At 42.7% G+C, this 26,588-nt stretch overlaps 1 protein-coding gene across 3 annotated transcripts; it reads left to right on the forward strand.

The window, feature by feature from the left end:
* Positions 1-9: 9 nt before the first annotated feature.
* EDEM2 (ER degradation enhancing alpha-mannosidase like protein 2) lies at positions 10-26,339 on the forward strand. 3 transcript variants are annotated; one of them, XM_031433931.2, is made up of 12 exons: positions 10-194; positions 427-537; positions 2,352-2,391; positions 5,453-5,558; positions 8,804-8,848; positions 9,483-9,608; positions 11,753-11,964; positions 14,141-14,282; positions 15,553-15,677; positions 20,421-20,565; positions 23,555-23,676; positions 25,769-26,339. In XM_031433931.2, the coding sequence occupies exons 1-12, from the start codon at positions 88-90 to the stop codon at positions 26,264-26,266; spliced, it is 1,779 nt and encodes a 592-aa protein (XP_031289791.1). In that variant the 5' UTR covers positions 10-87; the 3' UTR covers positions 26,267-26,339. The 3 variants fall into 3 exon arrangements, with proteins under 3 accessions (XP_031289791.1, XP_010973472.2, XP_031289792.1); XM_031433932.2 differs by lacking the exon at positions 10-194 and adding an exon at positions 201-331; XM_010975170.3 differs by lacking the exon at positions 8,804-8,848.
* Positions 26,340-26,588: the final 249 nt, after the last annotated feature.

Below are 26,588 nucleotides of genomic sequence, written 5' to 3' on the forward strand. Positions count from 1 at the left end.
TTCCCGGAAGAACCGGCAGAGGTTCCCAGGATGAGCTGGGGGTTGTGGCTGCTGCTGCGGCGGCTGCGCTGACAGTACACGAACTCTATGCCTTTCCGGCTGCTCGTCCCGTTTGGCCTCCTCTGCGTGCTGCTGCCCCTGCACCATGGTGCACCGGGCCCCGATGGCACCGCGCCCGACCCCGCCCACTACAGGTGAAGGGGGCCAGTCTCCCAACTTTCCGTAGTTGGGGAATGGGAAGCGCAGACCCGGTCCCTTTCCTTTCCCTCCATCCCAGGACCCCCATCCTGACCTGTTTGGACCCCGCCACTGGGCTCCCGGCAGAAATCAGGTGCTGATTCCCATTTTCCGCCTTATTTTTTTTTCTTTTCCCCTGTCTCGTTTCGTTTGGTGGTCCCCTGCCTTATTTCTCGTACCCCGCCCCAGGGAGCGAGTTAAAGCCATGTTCTACCACGCCTACGACAGCTACCTGGAGAATGCCTTTCCCTACGACGAACTGCGACCTCTCACCTGTGACGGGCACGACACCTGGGGCAGGTAGTGCAAGGGGAGGAACAAAGGGGTGGCCTTGATCTGGCCGTCCGGTCCTAGGCGGGCGGGTCTGCTGGGGCTGGTGGCTTCATGGTCTCCTTACCGTTTCCGGAAAAGCTCATAGCCAGGGTGAGATCGCGTTCTTTCCAGTTCAGGCTAGCAACACCAGGATCCACCCAGCCTCCTGGAAAGTTGGATCCCATCGTGGAAAAAGCCTGGGGTAGCCTGGTGGGCTGGACCTCTGGGCTTCCGCCATAACAGTAACAGGCATCAGCTGTTGGGATCTGGGCAAATCCTTGGAGTCTAGGATATGTGGAAGGGCTTCCAGAAGTCAGAAGACCCAACCCCTTCATGTTATAAGTGGGCAAACAGGCCCAGGAGGGGATGTAACTCTCCCAAACAGGAAACTTCAGAGCCTTTGTTAGTGTAACTGAAACACACTTCCCCCTCACATCCCTGACTGCTTCTTGAGATCTCAGCTCAAAATGTCACCTCAGCATCAGTTCCCCTAACTATCCAACCCCAACAGGTCACTCTCACAAATCACCTGTTTTATTCCTGGCACTTCTCACTCTCTGATACTATCATTTCACTTGTCTGTTAGTTTGTCTTTCTTACTTCCACTAGAGTAAAAATATATGAGAGATGGGATGCTGTATTTTTCCTTGCTGAGTGAGGGAGGAATCTGCATTTAGCTGAAGATGATATTGATTAAACACTGTGCTAACCATTTTACTTGTGTCATCTCATTTAATTAGCACCCCCAGGAGTTAAGTGCTGTTATTTCTGTTTTACAAATGAATATGCTAAGGACTAGAGAAGTAAACTAGACAAAATTTGTGCTGGTTTTTGTTTTTTTAGTTGAAAAAAGTAATACAAGCAAATGGCAAATTCAAGCAGTGAATGTCACATAATAAAAAATAAATATCTCCCACGCCCTAGAACTCCAACTACTGTTAACTTTCTTGTATATCCTTCCAGAAATACTTTTGGTTTATATGATCATATAGGTATGTATATGTGTGTGTTTTTAAGTTAACTTCTTAAAGGTGTAACTTACCTAAAATGCACCCATTTAAAGTGTATAGTAACCACTGTCACAGTCAAGGTAGAGAACATTTCTGTCACCCTAAAAAGTTCCCTTGTGGCCCTTTATAGTTAATTCCTCCACCACCACTGAGCCAAAAAACTACTAATCTGCTTTCTGTCTATGTCTCTTTTTGAAGATACCGTTAGAAACATACGACACAGCCTCTTCTGTACCTTGTCATTTTCATTTACACAGTTAAAAGATACACAGTTTAAGTATCTTCACATTAGCCCACAGAACTCTTGATAACAATCTTTTTGACAACCTCATTGTTTTGCACTGTTTGAATGTATTACAGTTTAGTTAATCACTCTTCAACTGGTGTACATTTGGGTTATTTCTGGCTTTTTGCTGTTCTAAATACAATATTGCCATGAGTGTTCTCAAGCATACAGTTCTGCACACTGTGAGATAAATTCCTAGATGTGGAAATTCCTGTGCTCTGAGATACAATCTTATACTGCCTCCCTATGGCAGAGGAGAATGCCAGAGAATGTAGGTGATATGTTCAACTACAGTCAGCCACAGCAGCCCACCTCCCAGGTGCCTTAAATGGGTCAGAGTTTCCCAGCAATTTTCACTGGCTTCTCTGTTGTGACTGCCAGTAGGACTGGCAGAGATATTGCTGTGCCTTTCTTGTTAGTTTTTGGAGTGTCTGATCTGGGGCAGCCTTAGTTTTTGATGTTTGATTTTCTTACTAAGCAGCTGGGATTTTTTTGTCCTTTCACAGTTTTTCCTTGACTCTAATTGATGCTCTGGACACCTTGCTGGTAAGTGTCTCATCTATTCCTTTTTTCTCCAACATTGCATAACCTACATCCTTCCTCTTTTGGCAGCTTGACTGTGGGTGAAAAATGAGTTCTTCACCTAGCCCTATTATTTTTCATCTTATGATTCTAGAACCATCGGGTTCTGGATGCCCAGCTAGAGGAAAATGATGAATTCCAACTTATTCAGATTCATTTATGCAGCAAATGTTTCTAGAGGACCTTATAAACACAGAACTATGATAAGCCTGTATAACTCTGTGGGGGATACAGAAGCTTTGATACCCTCTTTGTTTTCAGAGGCTTACATTCTAATGGTCAATTCAGTAATAAAAATGCTGACAGTAACCAGTTAGTGTGTTACATGTAGGGCTTGTGCTAAGCGCTTTACATGTGTTATCTTGTTTATTGCTTCCAACAACCCCATGAGATAAGTACCTTATCTCTTTTTGCAGCTGAGAAATCTGATGCTATAGAAAGGGGGAATGGTTTGGCTGGGGTGCACAGTTATTAAACGGCAGGGCTAGGACTTGAACCCAGTTCTGTATGATTCCAAGCTTTAACCATCATCCTTAAAAAGACCACAAGAAAGATTTTCATACCTTTCCCCCTATTTCACTATTTCTGGTTCTCTGTCACCCCTACTCATTTTTATAATATTTACATGATAGTTTTGTGATCACTCTATAGATATAATTTAGCTGCTTTTTTTTAGGCTTAAATTTGTATATTATCTATCCATCAAATATTTATTTATTGTTGAGGGCCAACTGTGTACCAAGCACAGGGCTAAGCTCTGGAGTTATGATGGTGAGTTTAAGCAGACATGGTCCCTGCTTTCCTGGAGTTTATGATTTAAGTGAGGGCAACAAAGAATGACCCTAAAGAATATATAATTACAAATTGAGGTGAGTGCCGTGTCAGAAAGGAACATGGTTCTGTGAAACGACCTAGAGTGAGGGGGTCAGGAAAGACTTTCCTAAAGTAGTGAGATGATACTTAAGTTGGGATCTGAAGGAGAAGTGAGTATTGACTCAGGAAGCAGGGGTGGAAAAAGTGGCCAGGCAGAGGGAACAGCCTGTGTGTGCAAAGTCCTTGTGGCAGGAGAGAGTGTGGCAAGTGCAGTGAGTTAAAGGAAGGCCAGTTTGGCTGAAATGTGGAGAAGGAAAAGGAAGAAGCAAAGTGGAGCTGGAGGGATAGAGAGGGATCAGATAATGCAAGTCTTTGTTCACTATGTGAAGGATTTGGATCATTAATTTGAGGGCAATGGAAGGCCACTGGGATTACTCAAGTAGAGGTCAGGAAATGATGAGATTTCTGTTTTGAGAAGATCTCTGGCTGCATTGTGGAGAAGGATTCATATAATCATTCAGCAAACATTTTGTAAGTAATTGCTTCATGGACTGCACTCAGCACTCTGGGGGAATGCCGGAGTGAGTGAGGCTCCTGCCTATGCAGAGATTCTTGACATGTGGTAAGAAATAGATGCCCTAAGAGTTGGGATAAACTTACTGGAGTCTTTGAAAGGAAGAGGAGGTTAATTTCAGCTGGAGGAATCAAAGGCTTCCTAGAGAAGGTGACATTTAGACAATAGGTTGGTTTTGGAAATGGGAAGATACAAGGTGTGATTTCTGGTAGAAGGAACAGCACACCTGAAGGCAGAACATCAGGGAATAGCGGGTCCAGTTTTGCTGAAGTGAGTGAGACTAGGGTAGCTGAACAATGAGAAACGTGGTCAGAAGGATAGATTGGGTCTAAATCAGAGGTCCTTGAATGCTGAGATAGGATTATTTTGGTTGCAAGTGACAGAGACTCAAATCAAACTGATTTAGACAGGAAGAAAATTTACTGAGTCATATAACTAAAAAGTCTAGGTAAAGACTGGCCTGAGTCCTAGCTGGTTCCAGATAAACAGTGTCATTAGGAATCTCTTTTTCTGTCTCTTATTTCTGCCTTCTTTGCTGGCTGTATTCTCAGGCTCTCTGTAAGCTGGCAGGGTAGTCAACAGTAACTCCAGACTTCCATTCCACTTATTCAGTAACCTGTGTGTGGAGAGGATTAGTCCTTTTCTATTAATTCCAGGGACTGAGTCTTATTGGTCTGGCCTGGGTCACACATCTATCCCTGAACCCATCATGTGGCCAAGGGATATAGAATGCTGGCTGGTCCAGGTGAAATGCCCATACTTGGAGCTGAAGGGATGGAGTCAGCTTCTTCTAATTCCAAGAGTAACTGTAGAAGAAGGGTGATTCCTCAAGGGAAAGTACGGGCACTATTGTCAGAATAAAAGGTATTAGGATTGCATTTGGCTCATGGTTTAAACAAAAAGTAATTTTCTCAAGTAAAAGAGAATTGGAAGGTAATCTTTAGCACTGGGTCAGCTGCTCAACTGTGCCATCAGGGACCCAAGCTCTTTGTATCCTTCCATTCTACCATCATTAGTATATTGACTTTCATTCTCATGCTTGTACCTCATGGTCCAAGAGTAAAAGCCATGCCAGCTGTGCCTTGTCCCTTTTTATTAGGGAAACAGAAGCTTTCTGAGAAGTGCCCCCAGTAGACTTCTCAAGGCTCAGAATTTGCTGGTTATACAATCACCTCTAGCAGCAAAGAAGGCTGAGAAAACAAGTATCTGGATTTCTAGTCTTGATGGCTGGAAGCTACAAGGGTAAAGGAGTTGTAAATCAGTATTGGTCCAACCAACCTGTAGTATTTTCCACAAGGATGAATGTGACAAGATTAAAAACAACAGATACCCACTGAAAATGTCAAACTAAGATTTCCTTATGTGGTCTACGCTCCTTATATTATTTCCATTTATATAAGTACATAAGGATTCTTAAATTGGTACCGAAGAATTTCCTTAACCAGTCTCTTGATATTGAATCTGAATGATTATTAACTCTCAGTGTTTTCTCCTATTATCATTAGTCCTAGAACAGAAACTGCAAATCTTATGTTAAATAAGTGAGAGTCACATGAGATAGGGTCCTAGAGTCTGAATCTGGCATCTTCAGTGCCTACAAGCCTGAGAGCCTCACTGTCAGGTTTCTCTTTCCTCCAGATTTTGGGGAATGTCTCAGAATTCCAAAGAGTGGTTGAAGTACTCCAGGACAACGTGGACTTTGATATTGATGTGAACGCCTCTGTGTTTGAAACCAACATCCGAGGTGAGGACTGCCTTCTACGGCCCTTGGAAGAAAGGAGAATGTGGAATTTTGGCTTCTGTGTAAGCCAAGAGATGGTAAATAGGATCTTAAGGGCCAGCCCTACCAGGGCACTTGACTCAAACCAGACTGACAGGGCTCTTCTTCCCTCCTGAAAGGTGGAGTGGGAGGTCTTGGGATCGCTCATCCGTTTCAGACATGAAAGTGAGCAGGGGACAGAGAAAAGATTGAAGAGAAATTTGCCAAAATTACTCACGTATTTAACATACATTTGGTATTAGGCATTCAGCCACGAGCAAGAAAGATGTAATCCTTGCCTTCTTGGAGCTTTCTGCCAATAGAACTTTCTGTGCTGATGATGGAAATGTTTTATATCTGTGTTGTCCAGTACAGTAGCTACTAGCCACATGTGGCTATTGAACATTTGAAATATGTCTCCTGTAACTGAAGAGCTGAATTTTTCATTTCATTTTATTTTAATGAATTTAATTTTAAATAGTGACAAGTGGTTAATGATTACTGTATTACCATTTTACACAGTGCAAGTCTACAGTATTAATTTCCAAACCTGGCTGCCCATCAGAACTACTTGGGACCTTTTAAAAAGTTCACATGTCTAGACTCCACTCTAAATCTAATGAATTGGGATCTCTGGGTTGGCTCTAGGACCAGTATTTTAGCAGATCCCCAATGATTCTTACAAAGCTAGCACAACTCTTATTTTCAGTGAGCTTCTAGACCACCAGTGGCTTAACAGCTGTTACCTCTGGATGGCAGAGTTACATTTTTTTCCTCCTTATTTTGATCATCTTTATTTTGTATGTAATTTGCAATGATTCTATTACTGTTATGTGATAAATAATTAAAAAAAAAAAAAGACTAGAGAGCAGAGGGACAGCAGTATGAAATCCTGGCTTAGAATCAGACCAGAGTTTGAGGCCATGCTCATTGCTGTGTCAGAGAACTTCTGAGCTTGATTTCTCGTCTATAAATTAAGGTTGTCTTTATACCTTAGTTTCTAATATGAATATATATCAGCTTTCTTTTGGTTGACATTTGCCCAGAGTGTCTTTTACTTCTCTTTTATTTTCAGTCTTCCTGTATTTTTATGATTAAACGTATCTTTTGTAATTTACATACTATATTTTGTTTATCCATTCTGATAATCCTCTTTTAACTGAAGCATTTAATCTATTTACATTTAGTGAAATTACTGATGTATTTGCATTCATTTCTATGGTACTACTTTGTGCTGTTTATCTGATCTCCTTTAGGTCCTTTTTCTTTTTTATGCCTTCTTTAGATTGACTCCATATTCTCTTATTCCATTTTCCTCTTACTAACTTAGAAATTACACACAGTATCTAGCTGATTAAATAGTTCTCCTAGAAAATTCAACAAGCATAACGAAATTTAAAATTAATGAAAAATTATTCTCCTCCTGAATAGTACAAAACCTGGCTCTGAGGATATCCTTACCTGTATGCTATAGCTACATATTTTAATTATTTGTTTTAAGCCATCCACACATTATTGTTGATCTGTATAGTTGAAGTTTTAGATTTACTCATATATTTACCACTTTTTGGGCCATCTTTTCTTCTTGTGTCTCAGACCTTATACCTGTGATCCCCTTCCTTCTACCTGAAGTATTTCCTTTAGAATGTCCTTTAGTGCAGGTGTGTTCTTGGCAAACTTTCCCAGCTTTGTTTGTATGAAAATGTCTTTATCTCATTGTCTTTGTTTGGTCTCTGGGGATATTTTTGCAGGGCATATGGCTCCTGGCAGATGATTTTTTTTTATATACAAACATTTTTTGTTGAGTTATAGTCATTTTACAATGTTTTGTCAAATTCCAGTGTAGAGCACAATTTTTCAGTAATACACGAACATACGTACATTCATTGTCACATTCTTTTTCGCTGTGAGCCACCACAAGATCCTGTATATATTTCCCTGTGCTACACAGTACAATCTTGTTTATCTGTTCTACGTTTTGAAATCCCAGTGCCTTCCCACCTCCCGGTGGATGATTTTTTGGTCTTAGCATGTTGAAGAAATTTTTCTATTGTCTTCTGATCTTATTGTCATTGTTGAGAAGTAATCTGTCCATCTAATTGTTATTTCTTTGTAGATAATCTGTTTTTTTTTTTCCTCTTCACTCTGACTGCCCCCTCTTTTTAAAAACTTTTTAAAGTTTTGGCAACTTTTTGAAGTTTGGAAAATTTCAAAAATACAAAAAAACTAGAGAAAACAGTATAATGAACTGGATGTACCCATCACTCAGCTTTAACAGTCACTATTACATGGACTCTGGCTGCTTTTTTGCCTGTGGTGTTCTGCATTTTTATCATTTTATATATATAAATGTGGATTTCTCTTTATTATTTTGCTTGGGATTCCTGGATCTAAGAATTGGTATATTCATTAGTTTTAGAAAATTCTGAACTATTTTCTCTTCAAATATTGCCTCTCCCCCATTTTTACCTCTTCTCTTTTTAGAACTCCAATCAGAAATGTATAATACCTTCTTACTGTATCCTCCAGGTCCCTTCTGTATTTTTTTTAAAGCATTTTGTCTCTCTGTGTTTCATTTTGAATAATTTTTTTTGAGTTTGTCTTCAAGCCCACAAATCCTCTCTTCAGGTATATCTTATCTGCTGTTAAATCTATCTATATAATTTTAAATTAAAAAAATTTTAATTATTATATATTTAATTTTTAGAAATTCTGTTTGGTTCTTTTATAAATAGGCTTGATCACTTTTATAATTTCTTGCTACTTACTCATGTATTCCAACCTTTCTTTTATTTCTTTAAACATATTACACGTACTTATTTTGTGTTCTGTGTCTGATAATTCCAATATCTGAAGTCTTGTCTTGCTGTTTTTTCTGCTGGCCCTTACTCATAATGCTTTGTTTCTGTGTATGTTTCATGATCTGTTTATATTTTAATGTATGCTTATTGTCTAGACTTTATCTGTGGGGTTCTTTGAGGCCTTGGTCGAATGTGAGTTTTTCCAGATATGTATTTTATTTACTACTGCCATGTGGCTGAAGGCTCCTCCCAGGCCCACATATGGCTGGAATAAAAGGCTTCCAGAGAAGATCCTTGGTCTGAGCGTTAGGAACCTTTAACTTTTTTTTTTTATTGAGTTATAGTCATTTTACAATGTTGTGTCAGATTCCAGTGTAGAGCACAATTTTTCATTAATTCAACCTTACACGGAGTATGTACTTCTTCCAGATCCCAGTTTTATGGAGGGATCTTTTATCAGACTCCACACTTTGGGTAGGTCCTGCCTTTGTCTCTTATTCCTTGTTGATCAGGAGGAGGGGAAAACTGAAGCTCAAGGTCACTAATTTTTTTTAGGGGGAGGACCATTTGAGATATCTGTTTGGCCATATTTCCAGCTATATACCCTTTGTGTCTTTTTATGTCCTAAATAGTATATAATATATTGAAATAGATAAATGAATAAAATGAAAGTAATAAGTATCCTTCTCTCCCTTCCTTGGTCTTGGGGGGCTTGGAGGACAGTGACCAAGTACAATGAGTATGGGCTTTGGGACCAAGTGCAGTGGAGTCAGACAGACCTGGCTCTACCACCTACTAGATGGATGATCCAGAGCAAGTCAGTCAACCTCTCTGAACCTCAGCATCTTCGTCTGAAGAGGGCATGATAGTACCTAGTGCTTGGTGTACAGTAGGGACTAAAAAAAAGATAGCCATTGTTTTTGTGACCCACCAAGAAAAAAAAACTTTGTAAACTTAGCACTGTACCAATTTGGTGGGTTAAGGACTATTCTGTCTCTAGGTGGCTCTAGCCCCTTCCCAGTGAGCCACCGAACAAAGTATTTAGGTTTAATTTGCACAAGGGGAAGGTCTTTGGGACTCTGACGCTTGGCTTTTGTACCATCTGTAGTGGTAGGAGGACTTCTGTCTGCTCACCTGCTATCAAAGAAGGCTGGAGTGGAAGTGGAGGCCGGATGGCCCTGCTCTGGACCTCTCCTGAGGATGGCTGAGGAGGCAGCCCGAAAACTCCTCCCAGGTAAGACCCACACCAAGATGGGGCAGAGATGAAGTCCAGTAGGTCCTGCTTCTCTTGCTGGAGACAAGAGTGACATTGCTGAATTATTTATTTCCTGGTGTTTCTCACCTGAAACTTGGTATTTCTACCTCTAGGCATCCAATGTGGAGAAGAGTCCTGGGCATTTTGAGGGCTGAACTAGGATGGATGAGCTGACCTCATTACTGTTTGCAGGGAGGGCTGAAGGCCAGCCTGGTGTGTGGAAGGCTCTTGCCCTTATTTCAGTGAGTGCTTTTGCCTCCTCCCAGGTCCACATATGGCTGGAATTAAAGGCTTCCAGAGAAGAACCTTGGTCTGAGCATTGGGGACCTCAGGTTCTAGACTCAGCTCTGCCAGCCAATATTTTGACCAAGCCACCCTTCCTCCCCCCGGTCAGTTTCCCTGTCTATCAAGTGGGTGTTGTTATTCCTGCCTCCCTTTGGGGAGGCATAAAATGAGGTTAGAAAGGAAAACGTTCTTGGAGAATCTCAAACACAGTTGAAATGAGAGCGACTTGTTTTGTAGCTCAGCCGTGTCCAGGGCTGCAGGCCAAGCCTCAGTGTTTGTCCAGTGGGACAGTGGCTGGGCTCGGCTGCATCAGTTGGACACTGTGTTCTCATCAGGGTGTGGTGGAGGCTCTGAGAGCCGTTCACACCCAAACACGTCACCTTGTGCTTTCCACCAGCCACTTGTCCATCTCCCTTCTCCCTTTCACGCAGTACTTGCCTCTCATCCTTGGGGAAGAGCCGAGGAGACTGGAGCAAGCTGGGTTCTGATCTTGCTCATGGCCTGCATGTCTCCCTACAAACATCATGTCTGGTGTGACTCGTCCATAGAGGAAACTCAGCCTAGTCACTCCCTTCGTTTTATTTTGGTCATTAAAAAAATTTTTTTTTGTATTGAGAATAGAAATATTGAAGCCAGCAGCAATGTATCTACCATCCAGGCTGAGAAACAGGATTGGTCACTCCCTGTCTTTTTAACCCTGCCTGACTTCCCTGAACAATTCCTTTGAACCCTCCTTGGTCATGACTTGAATTCTCCTTGCTTGCCACTTACGTCTGCCGGATAGCAGGCTTCTCCTCTTACAGTAAAGCTGCTGGACCTCGTGGTTCTTGGAAGTTTTGACAACCTTGTTCACAGTTTGGTGACGCATTGGTTTCTCTGGGGTTGTCTGACCTTTCAGCTCGAGAGGAAATCTCTGCCTCTGGCAAGTTCCTTGCCTTGAACTGGGAGGCATTAGGGTGGGGTGGGCAGGGCCCTGGGCCTATGGGGGGGGGAGGGGAAAGGGAGTGGGCATATGGCAGTCATTCCCCTTCCAGCTCCATTTGGCTCTCTCTGTGTGACCTTTGAGTCACCTCTTTATAAGCATGACTTTTCCTACCTGTGAATTGAGGATTGAACTTTATCAGCAGTCCAGTGGTTTATATCCTTTTTTCCCCCTTTAATACCACGACCCCTAAAGTTCTTTCTTTAGAGCAGAGATCTTAAACTGGCTCCTCTGTTTATGGTCTGCAGATATGTTTCATTTGGTCGGAATGGTGTTTTAAAAAGATATGAATGGGGCAGGGGGGCAGTGGGTATAGCTCAGTGGTAGAGCGTATGCTTAGCATGCATGAGGTCCTGGGTTCAATCTCCAGTACCTTCATTAAAAATAAAAGTAAATAAATAAAAGGACACTGAACAAATGTTTCAAAAATTCTTAAAAAAAAAAAATGATCAGTTTCTTCATTGTCACACCAGCCCGCACTACTGCCTATGGCTTATGGCCCATCTGCTTTACACAAAGTTGTCCTCTGAAGGCATTGTATTAAATAAGTAAAGTAGAGCTGCTCTAGCTGAAGTGAGCATGTGTAGAGAGTGATAACATAGAGTGTAGCCCACTGCTTCCCTCCTCACCACAGGCAAGAGCCTAAGACACGTGGAGCAGTTTTTGGCGGCATCTGGGTTAGGTGGCCACTAAAAGCCCTCCAGTTGTGACATTTATCCTTCTCTGGCTCAGTCTCTAGCAGATCACTCAGAAGATAGAGAGGGAAGCGCTGGCCAAGGCCACAGCCTTTGGGCCTCTGTCCAGCCATCCCTACCTCCCTGCTCCTGTCTGGGTTCTTAATTCTTCGATTGTTCAGCCTTCCAGACCCCCACTGGCATGCCGTATGGAACAGTGAACCTGCTTCATGGCGTGAACCCAGGAGAGACTCCTGTCACCTGTACGGCAGGAATCGGGACCTTTATTGTGGAATTTGCCACCCTGAGCAGCCTCACTGGTGACCCTGTGTTCGAAGAAGTGGCCAGGGTGGCTCTGATGCGCCTCTGGGAGAGCCGGTCAGATATTGGGCTGGTAAGTCTGCTGCCATCCTTCCTGTCTGGCCAAGTGGACCACCTTGGCCCCTGCATTTGAGGCTTGGGGCTCTGAGCAATAAGTTGGAATCCAGCCAAAGGAAACTAAGGATGACCTCAGGAGTGGTCCAAGACTTAGGCTCATGACACCGAAAGTAGACCAAGCCTCTAATTCATGCTTTGGCACAGAGAGGGGGAGAGCTTGAGTGCACTTCCTCTGGCAGGAAAGGGAGCTGTGTTAAGCTTTGACTCCTTGAGCTTCTCTGAGTTCTAGGAAGTGGGTCATCTGCTTCATGCCCCTGACTCACTCGCTGACCTTAGATTGTCAGCCTATCTGGCCCTCATTTTTACTGTTTTTTGTTTATAAAACTGTATTTCTTAAAACCAATTCTGAGTAACATTGAATGGTTGTTCTATGGAAAAATGATTCCTGGTCAATATTGGGCCACACTGTATCTAGAATCCCTTTTCTGGAGAGTCCAAATGAACATAAGCAGGTTAAAGGTTATGAAATCCTGTGATAACTACGTCTACTTAACTTTGCTTACCTCAACATTTCAAGAACTTATCTGACCCCAGAGCTTCCCTTTTTTCTCCAAACCTGTTAACCCATGGAAATTTAACACACTTTGGGCCAGGTGATCTCTAAGGTGGGTTTCAGCTCCTCAACTGGATAATCCAGTGAAACTAACAGTAACTGAGCCAAAGCTGTCCAGGAAATAGCACTCGATTTAGTCAGAACTGGATTTGAGCCCTGGCTTCACTACATTGAAACTGTATCACCCTGGGCAAGTCACTCAACCTTTCTGACCCACAGTTACTTCAGCAGGCACGCTGACGTATTAAGACCTCCTTGCTGAGTCATTATGACAGATAAAGACAGCATTGTCTGAAAGTGATTCAAGTGGAGGTGTATTTATGCAAAGTCTGGTTCTATGTGAGCTTGAAAATTCCTTAAGAAGGTGCCACTCTGGAGACCTGTAGTCACTCCCTCAGTAAGTCTGACACAGGCAGTGTTTTTTCAAGCACTGGAACCTCAGTGGACTTCATGGCTGCCCCACTCACATCTTCTCAGCCCTAACCATTTTTTGTGCACACTGGCCTGCCAACTGCCATCACCCATGTCTCTTTGCTTACTGGCCTTCTGGTGCCTGGATCCTGCTCTGCCCGCTCTTGGCTGGAAGTGCCAGGACTTAATGCTACCCCAGAGCAGTTCTCAGTGACTGATACTGATGGGAGTTTGTGGCTAATCACCCCAATTCCCGCCCCTCGGATAGGACAATGCAGAGACGTGTGCATTACACTGACTCCTAGAGCTGCCCAGCGGGATGGAGCTGCAGTTCCCATGATGGTAACTTGCCTGTTGGCACTCGCTTTGTGGGCTGCCTCCCCGCCCTGCCTCACTTTCACCCCCTTCTACCACAGTTCCCAGGGACTCACCTTACAAATCAGCTACTTCCTGTCTTCCTTGCTGAGGGTCTGCCCCTGGGGGGACCCAAACCAACACAGAACAATTAGCTATTTCTTTGATCGAGTACTGGGTGAAGTTACCAGCTTCCACTGGGGTCTAAGTTGTATAGACAACATATCCCCTCTTTTAGATCCTTAAAATTTGTTTTCAAATGGTTTTACATGGTTCATAAGTCAGGGGATATGGAAAAGCACCCAGTGCCATCTGTGAGGCCCTGTCCCCCAGCTTCCCAGTCCCTCTCCTTACAAGCAACCCGTCTATCAGTTTCTTAGGTGTCCTTCCAGCGTTGATTTATGGAAATATATAATGTATGTCTTGTGTCTTTATATACTGGCGTCACATGCTGGGGGCTGAGAAGTCTGAGACATTGTGAAAACAGCAAGTTCTCATCTCCCAGTTCACACTCACTCTAGACAGGGCATAAACACTCCAAGTCATTGCTCTTTTTCCATTTTCTGACCAGTGTGTATAATTAAGTCCTCTTAAATGTGCAGGAGGTGCCTCTCCGCTGTACAGATATGTAGGAGAGCTGGCCAATATCCAGGCTTGCCCCCCAGCCCTGTACGCTTATAGCCTGCATGTCTCCCAAGAAGCACTGGGATTCCTGCCTTGCATCTCACGAGGCAGTCAGGGGTGTGGGGAGATCAGGGCAGTCAGCGTTGTTTGGTCTTGGGCTCTCCTTTGGGACCACATGTCTCTCTCCCAGGTTGGCAACCACATCGATGTGCTCACTGGCAAGTGGGTGGCCCAGGACGCGGGCATCGGGGCTGGCGTGGACTCCTACTTTGAGTATCTGGTGAAAGGAGCGATCCTGCTTCAGGATAAGAAGCTCATGGCCATGTTCCTAGGTAAAAAGGGCAGGGCAAGGGGGCTCTCCCCATGGTTTTTCCTGTTAACATGTAGTTTATTTCTAAACTGTCAGTGGCTCCCAAGCACCTACAGAATCAGTTCTGAATACCTGAGTCTGCATTCAGAGCCTCCATGGACTTATACTGCCCACGTGATGTCACGGCACCTCCTCATGCTTTTGTGCAAGAGCCAACGGAACTGTGCTGCCTTCTCAGTGCACAGCCTTGGATTTTTTATTTCCTGGCCATTGCATGTGGTGTTTCCTTTGTCTAGAACACCTTTGCTCCTAATTTTCTGTGTCCAAATTCTGTTCACCCTTCAAGGTTCAGCTTAAATATCACTTTGCTCAAGAAATAGCTTGATCCTTCCTCAGAATTGAGGGCCATCAACATCTTTCTTGCGGTCAGCTGTCGTCACAGTGACAGTTCTACCAGCTGACTGCTGCATCCGGCCTTATTAATCTTTGCGTTTCCCACAGTGCTTTGCACGAGGTAGCTAGTAGATTCATGCCTATTGAATAAAAACATGTTACCCTCCAGGCCCTTAGACACTAGTGATAATGATATTAAGAAGTTGTTGGGCACCTAGTAGTTATAGCTACCATTCATTTATTCAGCAAATATGTATTGAATACCACTGAGGTGTCAAGGGCTGTGCCAAGCACTGAACATGGACTGTTTCATTAATTCCTACAACACTATTTGAGATTGTCTTATTTATTTGCATGTGTATTTGGTACTTCTTTCATTCAGATATTTATTGTGCATGTTTATTACATACGATCTTCATGTTAGGGATTCTGCAGTGAACAAAATAAAGTCCTAGCTCTCATGGATTTACAGTCGAGGGGGAGTTTTAAATTCAAGTTCCCACTAGAGTGGCAACTCCCTGAGGGCCAGACTTTGTCTTGTTTGCCACCCCTTAGATGCCTGGCACCTAATAGGTGCTTGGTGAATATTGTTGAGTGAATAAATGACTGAACAATCCCATGAGGTATATAACATTACTCTCCCCACTTTATAGTTAATAAGATAGGCTTAAGAGGGAAAAACTTGTCCAAAGTCACAGCTAGCAAGTGGTAAAAGCTGGAGCTGGAATTTGAGCCTGGAAGTCTGACACCAGAACCTGTGCTCCTTCCTCTGTGCCTCCTTGCATCCTAGTCTACCTCGAGGCTAGGTCATCAAAAGTTTAAGTCTATGCTGCTGTTGTCAAAGCTTACCTTTCATCTCCCTAATCACTGATGTGTCCATTATCTTATCTCCACTGCAGAGTATAACAAAGCCATTCGGAATTATACCCACTTTGATGACTGGTACCTGTGGGTGCAGATGTACAAGGGGACTGTGTCCATGCCGGTCTTCCAGTCTCTGGAGGCCTACTGGCCTGGTCTTCAGGTAGGAGTGGTCAGAGAGGGTGGCTGGCAAAGCAAGCTCATTCTGATGTGTAAGTCAAATAAGATACTGTGGTTGTTTGAGTACTTTTATTGGAGGGGTGATTTGGGGATGGAAGAGAGGCTTAGAGTGAATTAGGCAGATTTAAGTTTCTGCCAAACAGAATTTTCCAAGGGGAGCTTTAAGGTGTCAGAAACTGAGCTTCCAGTTTGCTATGAAATGTTGTACTGCTTAAAATAAAGCAGACAGTGTCTTTCCAGGCTGGGCAGTAATAGCCATTGGCAACACCCATTTCTCCGCTGGACATCTCTGTCACACATCCTCATTCTTGAGAAATGGCGTGAAAGCAGCTGGGGCCGCCTGCCTGCCAATCGTTATGTTTTTCTATTACACAGTCTGAGAGAGTTGCAGCTGGAAGGGATCTTGGAGCCCATCTCATCTGCCCCCTAGGTGTAGCAAAATATTTTTATAAAATAGTTTTTTTTTTCATCTTAAGAGACAGTACTAACATGTAGATGGTGGTAAATATTTAAAGCACACAAAGGAATATAGTGGTAAATAAGTCTCAAGTCCCCACCCTGAGATACTCTCCCCGATCCAGCCCTTAGTACCAGTTTTTTGTGTATCTTTCCAGAAATCCATATACATAAAAATATATATATATACATATTCCTATCTCCCTTTTTTTCTTTACATAAATAGGAGCATTTTTGTTCTTTTTTTAAATTGAAGCACAGTCAATTACAACGTGTCAATTTCTGGTGTACAGCACAATGTCCCAGTTATGCTCTTTTTTACTGATTATATCTTGGAGCTCATTCTTTATTGATACACATAGATCAATTTTACTTTTTTAAAGAGTTGCATTTATTCCAGGGAACAGACATACTGCCATTTATTTAACTAGTTCCCCATTGTATACTTTTAGCCAACCCTCTCATTTTACAGATGGGGAAACAGGCTCAGAGGGAAGTTGTTGATAATATTAAATATTGGTCCAACCCTTCCAAGATCTTCAAATTTTATTGCTTCAGTGTCCCCTAAAACAATTTTGAAAAATTATAGAGTCCCTTGCAGGTTTTTAATCTTATGAGTTTTAATAGTTGCATACCATTCCTTTTTCTCCTCCAACTCATATTTCTATTCTACTACCCCAACGAGATTTTATCCTAATTATTATATTTTATGCTGAAAGCATTTTATTGACCACTCTATCATATGCTTCTGTGACAAAATTTGTCCATACATAGAAATTTAAAATATTTTGAAGTTTCCTGTGATCATAGGCTATGAGTATTAAATTTATTTTCTTCTGGATTTATTTATCATTAGTTAGTATGTAAAGATTAAACCAACATTTACAGCTTATAATTTTTGATAATTATAAACCTGAAAGCAATTTTATTGGAAGTGCATTCCTTAATGAGATTTTGGGGGCTTTTTTTATTTTTAAGTAGCTCATGTATTTGTGCATGAATAAATGCATATTGCTAAAACGGGGCACAGTTAAGCATCAATTTTATTCCTGCTTTTAATTTCTTTAGTTGTAAGTGCTGAGGAATCTATGCACAGAAATAAGTAGATGGAGATGGCAGGAATTTGATTATTGCAGTATCATTTAGTTCTTTGAAATCATTGAGTTAACAGATTGAATCATATAAAATTGCCAGCACCCAACCATTTTTGACCTGCAAAGGTGGCAATATTATATGATCAGTCTTTATATGATTAAAAAAATCACAATGACCTGTCACCAAAAATTATTTTTAATGATCTCTCTGCTGACAACTTGACCAGTTCCTCTTTCAATTTCTTGAAAGCAAAGACTTGAAAGCCATCTGATTTGTAGAAGGATTTGTTACCCAGTGGTTAGAGCCATTCATTTTTCTCAACACCCAAACTAATACTTTAAATTTAACCTAGATTAGTGGTCAAGGAAGTTTTTATATCCCAGGATTATGTTCCACAGTAAGGTTGGAAGTTGTTAATGGGTACACCTTGCTTTTGTAAAAACAGTAGAAGGACACTTGTGGAAGGGACAGTGAGAATGGATAGCCTGCCTTTGTGTTACAAGCATCTTTTCAGGCAGATCCATTTTAGGAAAGTTGAGGATCTGGAAATCTATCTCCTTAAAACTATTTGTGACTAAATCCCTTTTGGAAAACCTGATTGTACAACCCAGCCATAGAACTGATCACACCCTCACACCCTGTGACTTTACATAATTTCATTTCTGTGAGTGTTCCCAGGGAAATGATTCAAGAAGGAAAGATATAGCCTGTGTACAGATATTCCTAGCAACAAAGTTCATGACAAAGAAAAACTAGAAATGGTCTAAATACCCAATAATGGAAGAAAAAATAAATGATTTTATTTTTTTCCTCTTTTTATTTATGGTGGTAAAATACACATAATATACAATTTACCATCTTAGCCATTTTAAGTGTACAGTTCAACGGCATTTAGTATGTTCAGATTGTCGTGTAACCAGCACCACCGTCCATCCCTATAACTCTTTTCATCTTGTAAAACTGAAATTCTGTACTTTCTAAACACTAACTCCCCATTCTCTCTCCCCAGTCCCTGACAACCACGATTATATTTTCTATCTTTATGATTTTGATTACTCTAGGTAGTTCATATAAGTGGAATCATACAGCTTCTGTCTTCTGATGACTGGCTTATTTTATTTAGCGTAATGTCCTCAAGTTTCATGCTTATAGCATGTATCAGAATTTCCTTCTTTTTAAGGCTGAATAATATTCCTTGTATGTATGTATCACCCTGTGCCATCTCAATTTGCACAGGATTTGTGTGCTGTGTGTGGGACTTTTCCTGGCTTGGGAAGGGGTCCTGGGGTATTTCTCTGTAAGGTTATAATAATGCTAATCTCTTCAGTGCCTAGCAGGCTGTCTGGCACATAAAGGTGATAAATTAAATATTTATGGAAGAGTGATTTCTGTGCCAGGCATTTTACACAGAATCATCACAACACACCAAGGTAAGCGTTGTTTCATAGACGAAGAAAGGAGGCTTATAGATGTTAAATTTGTTCATTTACTCAAGAAACATTTGAGTGCCTGCCGTATTCCAGGCCCTGCCCTCATGAAGTTTATAGAGAGTGAGACACAAAGAAAAACTTAGACAAATTCGTAAAATAATAAGTTGCAATGAAGGAAACAAATGAGAGGCTAAAAGAGAGACTATTGGATGGGGACCTGCTTTAGACAAGAAGACCTCTCAGGTGGTGATGCTCAAGCTGAAATGTGAAGAATGGGGTGGGGATGATGTTCCAGGCAAAGGAAACATGATGTGTGAAGGTCCTGCAACAGGAAAGAGTAGGGTGTTTATCAGACAGAAAAACAGAATGGCCACAGTCTGGGGAAGGGAAAGATTGGTCACTGGAAGGTCTGCAGTGATCAGATTGCACAGGGCCTTGAGGGCCGTGGTGAGGTGTCTTGAGTTTACTCTGAGCCCATGGAAAGCCACTGAGGTCTGTAGTATGTAGGAAGGCAGTTACTCTGGCCATCTTGGGAAGAGTGGGCTAGAGAAGACATGGTGGGACCAGTGAGGGGGCCTTTGAGGTCATCCCAGTGCAAGATGTTAGTGTACAAGTGGTGGCTCTGGAGATAAAGAGAGAAGAGTCCTGAGGCTGCACAGAGGGAATTGATAGGAGTTTCTGATGGAATGGACGTAGGGATGGGGGAAGAGGGAGGAGGGAGGAGTCAAGGATGGCCACCAGGTATCTGGTCGGAGTAAATCATTGGAAGATGGTGCCATTTCCCGCGAAGGGAAAGAGATGAGAGTAGGGAGGCAACTTTGTGGGAGAATCAGGGAACTAAGAATTTTGTTTGGGAAATGTTAAGTTTGTTCTGTCCCTGAGACATCCAGTGGAGATGTCAAGGAAGTCAGCTGTTTCCCTGTGAGTTTATATTAATAGTTACTTAGGAACAACTAGTAAAATTACGAATGCATATATCCTCTGACTCAGCAATCCTAATTCTGGAAGTTCATCTTACAGATATGCCTGACATATGTTTGAGGTGACGTATGTGCAGGGTTATTTATTGCAGCATTGATTGTTATAGCAAATAGCAAAAGATTGGAAACAAGCCAACTAGCTATCAATAGGGAACTAATTAAATTATGGTCCAAGCAATAGAATACTATGCAACTATATGAATAGGAGGAGGGAGTACTTTATGTACTTACATGGAAAAAAATCAAGATATATTGTTAAATGAGTAAAGGAAACTACAGAACAGTGTATTTGATAAGCTATATTTAATGTGAGAGAAATAACATATACTCATACATCTTTGCTTATGTTTACAAACTAATACAAAATGGTTATCCACTGGGGTTAGGATGGGAGTGAGACTTATACAGTCAACCTTTTTCCTTTCTTAGAATTTTGAATCAGATGGCTAACTTACCTATTTAAAAACTTTAGTAGCCAGCATTGACCAAGCACGTGCTGGTGGGCAGGGACTATGTATACAACCTCTGTCCCTCAAAACAATGTAAAATATACGTTGTATTTTGCATGTTATAGATGAAGCTCAAAGAAGTTAAGTATCTGGTCTGAGGCTGCACAGTGAGTAAACGGCCAACTCAGGGATTGATCGTAGGTCTTTTTGGCTCCAAAGCCCTTGCTTTCTCTTTTCGCTGAGGGTGTATGTGGGGTTTTGTATGTGGGTTTTCTGCCTGGTGGCTGCTTGCCTGACAGCCACTTCTCTTTTCCAGAGCCTCATTGGGGACATTGACAATGCCATGAGGACCTTCCTCAACTACTACACCGTATGGAAGCAGTTTGGGGGGCTCCCAGAATTCTACAACATTCCTCAGGGATATACAGTGGAGAAGCGGGAGGGCTACCCACTTCGGCCAGGTAAGCAGCATCTCTGACCCAACACCAGCCCACAGACTCTGATTCTCCAAACCCCAAATCCTCATGTTTCTATGAGGCTCTTTGTCTATCAGGTGCCCACACATCCTTTTTTTCCCATCTCCTTCTTCCAGTGGCTCTGGGTGGTTTTCCTGCTGGGAATTATTTATCCCTATATTTTCAGAGAAGCAAACTGAAGCATAGTAGGTTGAAATGCCAGCTGTTAAGTGTAGGAGCTGGGACTGGAACCCAGTACATCATATGCTCTTTCACACTTGAATGAATGAGTGAGCTGGAAAAAGCCAAGTTGACTCCTTTTGAGTTCCTGCCATCAGGATTTCAGACGTGCAGGCAAACTTCGTAAATCACTGGGTCAGGTCAGATAAATTATGCATCTGTGGAATGAATGTTGGAACTTTGGAGTGGAATTCAGGAATGAATCATCCATTCTTGTCCACCTCCCCATTTGCAGGTCAGAAGTCAAGATGTCAAGAAGGAAGGGACTACACACTAGATAAATCTCCCAAGTTCCTTTCCAGCTCTGATTTTCTGATTCACTGAAGGAAAGTTAAACACTGTGAGGAGGGGAAGGGAAAGGGGGATGGAGGAAGGAAGCTTATTCAGCACATGGTCACCCCTACCCCTAAATAGGTTAGGTTATTATTGTCTTAGACTCTTCCCACCTGAATGCCTTTTAGCTGTGGGATGGGCCTTCTAGTGGCTTCTGCACATTCTGCCCTCCTCTACCCAACTTCCTTCCTTCTCTAAGTAATTGTTGTGGGAGTCTTAGAGGAGGAACAGAAGAGGAAGTAACAACTGGAAAGAGCAAGTCACTTTTGACTCCTTAGAGGCTGCCATTTTTGGTATTTCCTTTTTTTTTTTTTTTTTGAGGTGGGTAGTTAATTAAGTTTTTATTTATTTATTTTTTAACGGAGGTACTGGGAATTGAACCCACGACCTTGTGTATGCTAAGCATGTGCTCTACCACTTGAGCTATACCCTCCCCTGCTGTTTTTGTTATTTCTCAGGGCTTTTTTTCTTTTTTTTGAAAAAGAGAAAATGCTCAGAAGGTACTGTATCCTGTGTTACAAATAGATGAAATGAAGACAAGGTTTGGGACTAAATGTAAGAAAGACTTAGGCTTGTGCATTCTCAGGGGTAGAGGGAACCTGAGAGGTCCTCTAATCGAAGTCCCCCTGTAATAGCCCTGCCAACTGGTTATCTAATCTTTGTTCAGTTACTGCCAGTGATGGAGGCTCGCTGCTTACAGAGGCAACCTGTTCCGTTTGCAGGATAGGCTGGCAGGAAGGCATCAGTGGAAAGTAAGCACCACAGCCAGGAATCCAGTAATGCCTTAGGCCAGTCACCCTTCCTACCCCAAAATAATAGTGACTGGGAGATAACGGTCCTGTTCTATAGTTAGACCGGCCAGTGCCTAATGCTCTGGTACCTGCATCTGATCAGCAGTATTGGAATACAGAACCTAGCCTAAAAGCCTCTGAGGGCCTTTACTTCCCCCTAAGTCCAAATCTAAACCTTGGGTTGTCTCTCTCTTCAAGAGAGTTGGCCAGATATACAGGAAATTAAAGCAATTCCTAGCACATGTAGGCCCAAGTGTGAGGAAGAGAAAACAAGAAACAAGATGCTTGGCCCTGGGTGCACTGAGCTTGCCAGCTGTGAGAAGCATAAGGAGAGACTTCCCACGAGGGCTCCACCTTTTCTGTCTTTGGACATGCACAGTGTGTTCATCTCGTAAATGTGCCCCAAATCCGTGTCTTTGAATATGAGCAGTTAGATTAGCTAGTGTCTAGAGGCCTGTGGGGTAAAGTAGGGGAGAAGTAGGAGAAAACTGGGGACATAGGCAGAGATTTTTTTTTCTCCAAAAATAAGAAATCGAAATCGGAGAAGAGTGCTGATCAAGACCCAAGAGGAAATAGGAAGTAGAACATGAGGAGGAGAGGTTGGTATAGGCAGAGGAAAGTAGATCTTTCCTCCCTGAGAAAAGACAGATGAAGGAGAAAAGTCTATGGAGTTACAGCTTCTGCCCATGAGGCCCACTCTAGAAGTCAAATCTTTCTTTTCCATAACAGCCCTCTAGGTATCTGAAAGCAGCAAACACATTTTGCTGGGTTTTCTTTTCTCTGGAATAAATATTCTCATCTGGACCAACTCCTGTTGACCAATATTCTTACGGTGGGGCCCAGGTCTGAAGGTCACATTCCGGTTGTTCTGGGCACAATGAACTGATGGCTGCATCTTTGCTGGATTGAAAGTTGACTCTTTTTAAAAAATTATTTTATTTTATTTTCCCTTAACAGAGGCACTGAGGATTGAACTCAGGACCTCATGCATGCCAAGTACACGCTCTACCACTGAGCTATAACCCCCGACCTGAAGGTTGACCTTTGAATGTCTTAACCTTCATCTTGTTGTCTATCCCATCTTGGGAAGGGCCTTATAATGACAGGCTCATACTCTTTCAAGTTTTAGGATTAAGTTAGACTGTAAGTGACAGAGAAAAAGTAGTGGCTTAATTAAAAACAGAAATTTACTTCTCTCTGATTTTCAGGTTTTATATGGTTCTGTTTGGTGTCAGGGACCTCAATCCCACACCTACTTGCTGGGAATAGTTGTTAATCTAGGCAGCCATGTGCTTGGATAAAATTAGATACTCTATTACTAAGGAAGAAGGAGGGAACAGATATTAGGAGATAGGCAGCAGCCTCTGCCATCTCCCCTATCCCAGAGCCTGGATGTCTGTATCTCCCTTGGGATGGGAATCCGTGGTCCATTTTAATGCTGGTCTCCACTAAGCTTCAGACTTCGGGTATAGTGGCTCTGAAAACTCAGCACTGAGTGAGTTGTCCTGTGTTCCTCCTAGTTGGGGCCCTGTGGGCAAGGTATGGGGGGAAGAGTTTCTTACTGCTCCATTTGGGCCCCAAGACTTTCTTGCTCAGCCACTAGTAAGGAAGGTCTGCTTTGAACTTTGCAGAACTTATTGAGAGTGCAATGTACCTCTACCGTGCCACGGGGGATCCCACCCTCTTAGAACTCGGAAGAGATGCTGTGGAATCCATTGAAAAAATCAGCAAGGTGGAGTGTGGATTTGCTACAGTAAGTATTTCCATGGGCCCCAAAGTTGGGAAATGTCTCCCCCTGCTGCTGAAGAGCCTCTGGTATATTAGCACCAGAAGAGACCTTAGAGAGGTCAGCAGTGCCTTCATTTTGTAGATGGGGAGGCTGAAGAACAGAAGGTCGGAGCCTTGTTGAAGGTCACATCACTAGTAGAGGTGGAGCTAGGATTAGTTCCCGGGGACTTGACTCCATGCCCTTGGCATTCTCCCTGCTTCAGAGATCCTTTAGCTGTCTGGATAGGCTACTTTGTGAAACGTTCTGTGAAAAGGTCTATAAAATGGATTCTAGAAGGGAAGTACGGAGTCCCACAGCCTTAAATGCAAACCAGGGGATCCTTAACGAAACAGCCCTCCTGGTCTCATGGATATCTATTGAGTGTCTTTCACGGGCCAGATGCTGAGGGTTATAGCAATGAAGAAAGACCAAGCCCCTGAGCTGACATTTTAGTAGGAAAAACAATGAATGTGTATCTGGGAGACAGAAAGAAGGCCAGTGTGGCTGGAAGGGCGTGAGCAAGGAGGAAAGTGGAGAAAATAGAGTCCCAGAGGTAGGCAGGGGCTAGATCACGTTGTATGAGCTGTGGGGAAGAGCTTGGATTTTGTTCTGCCTGGAATGAGAAACATTGTTAGGATTTACAGCAGAGTAGTAGCATACTCTGATTTGTATTTTGGAAAGATCACTCTTGCTGCTCTGTGGAGAATGGATTGAAAGGGTCAAGGGTGAGAGCCATGTCACATCCTTGGAGGACCCAAGCAGGCAAGATATAAATATTAAACAGTGGTTGTGGACATGTAAAAACCAGATGTGTAAGAGAATAGTCTGGAAGAAAATTCACCTTCAGTGGCTTTTTTAGGGTATGGAATCAAAAACAAACAAAAAGCCTTTCTTTGTCAAAAAGTTATAACGTGATTATATCCTTTAAGTAAAACAGATACATATTTTTAAACAAAAGACTTATATGTGTAGGGGAAAAGTGAAACAATGATATGTTTTAGTTTCTAATATGTTGTATTTTGTGAAGAGCCAAAGTGGATGAGCCCACTGGGGCCTTAGGAACTCTTGACTTATTTCCATGAAAATGAAGCTCTTTGGAGCCCTTCCAAAGTGGATCATGGGAACAGGCATCTGAGTCCTTGGCCTTTGGCAAACAGGGCAAGAGAATCATAATTCTCGGTACATCAAGTTCATACTTGAGTTACTTTTTTTGTGTAAAATAGATGTCTACTGAGACTTAGTTTTGTTTAACAAAATGTATCACTAATTCTGAGAATCTGAAATAAATGTTTGCAGCAAGTATACTTACTCATCCCTGACTGTAAGCTCAGTATGAATTTTTCTTCATAAAGATTCCTAATTGGTTGCTTATATGAGCAAAAACTTGGTAACCACCTTAATGTCCATGAAGGGAGGAATAGCTAAGTAAATGATGCTACATTTTTACGGCATGAAAGGGGATGATTAGATCAATGTTTATAATCACAAAAGGATGGGATAAATGGGATGGGAGATTGTCACATAGGGAAGCCAGGGAAGACCGTTCTGATGAGGCAGCATTTGAGCAAAGACTTGAAGGAAGCAGAGGAGCTTGCTGGGAGGATGTCTGAAGGAGAGCGCTCCGGGCTGAAAGAACACCAATGCACAGAACCAGGGTGGCAGCGTGTTTGTCCACAGAACAGAAAGGCCGGGTGGAGAGAGTGGGAAGAGATGAGGTCAGGGAGGGAGCAGAGCCACATCACGAAGGACATGGTAGGCCGTGATAAGGGGTTGAATTTTAGTCTTTGGGAAATGGGGTATCAACAGAGGGTTTTCAGTGGAGAAGTGACAGGTAAGACTTACAACATAAATATACATTAGAGTAAGGATGGAAGCAGGAAGCCCAGTTGAAAGTTGTGATAACCCAGGTGAGAGATGATGACGGCTGGGAAAAGGGAAAAGCTCTGAAAAGTTAAGTGATCTTCCCAAAGCCTCTAGGCCACTTAATGGCAGAGCGGGAATTCCTAATGGACCTCCCCTGACCCTCTCTGCTGCACTCTGAGGCTGTTCTGACTTGCTTCCCTCTCCTACGTGGAAGATCAAAGATCTGCGAGACCACAAGCTTGACAACCGGATGGAGTCCTTCTTCCTGGCCGAGACTGTGAAATACCTCTACCTGCTGTTTGACCCGACCAACTTCATCCACAACAATGGCTCCACCTTCGATGCAGTGATAACCCCCTACGGGGAGTGCATCCTGGGGGCTGGGGGTTACATCTTCAACACAGAAGCCCACCCCATCGACCCTGCTGCCCTGCACTGTTGCCGGAGGCTGAAGGAAGAACAGTGGGAAGTGGAAGATTTGATGAGGGAATTCTACTCTCTCAAACGAAATAGGTCGAGATTTCAGAAAAAAACGATGAGCTCCGGGCCATGGGAACCCCCAGCAGGGCCAGAACCACCCTCCTCACCTGAAAACCATGACCAGGCAAGGGAGAAGTCTGCCAAGCAGAAAATCCCACTTCTCAGCTGCCCTAGTCAACCCTTCACCTCGAAGCTGGCATTACTGGGACAGGTTTTCCTAGATTCCTCGTAACCACTGGATGATTTTTTTGTTTGTTTGTTTTTGAAACTAAACTATAAGAATAAATCTGCTTTTGACTATCATAGTCTTCTATTTTACATGTTGGGTTGTTTCATTAGATTTCACTCAAAGAGAGGGTTCGTAGCTAAAAACAATTGCGAATCTGATTACTTTTCTCCTACGGTTGGAGAAACAGCTAAACTTAAAGTCAGCTGGCTCCAAAGACCCCAGGGGTTGATATTTGAAGCTCCCTTCCTTTCAAGGTTCCCATTTTCTGGATCTTTGGGGAGGGTGTTCTAAATGTATTTGTTAGTTCCTTTTGTGGGGGGTGAGG

This window comes from Camelus dromedarius, chromosome 18 (assembly GCF_036321535.1).
Source record: "Camelus dromedarius isolate mCamDro1 chromosome 18, mCamDro1.pat, whole genome shotgun sequence".
Classification (NCBI taxonomy): domain Eukaryota; kingdom Metazoa; phylum Chordata; class Mammalia; order Artiodactyla; family Camelidae; genus Camelus; species Camelus dromedarius.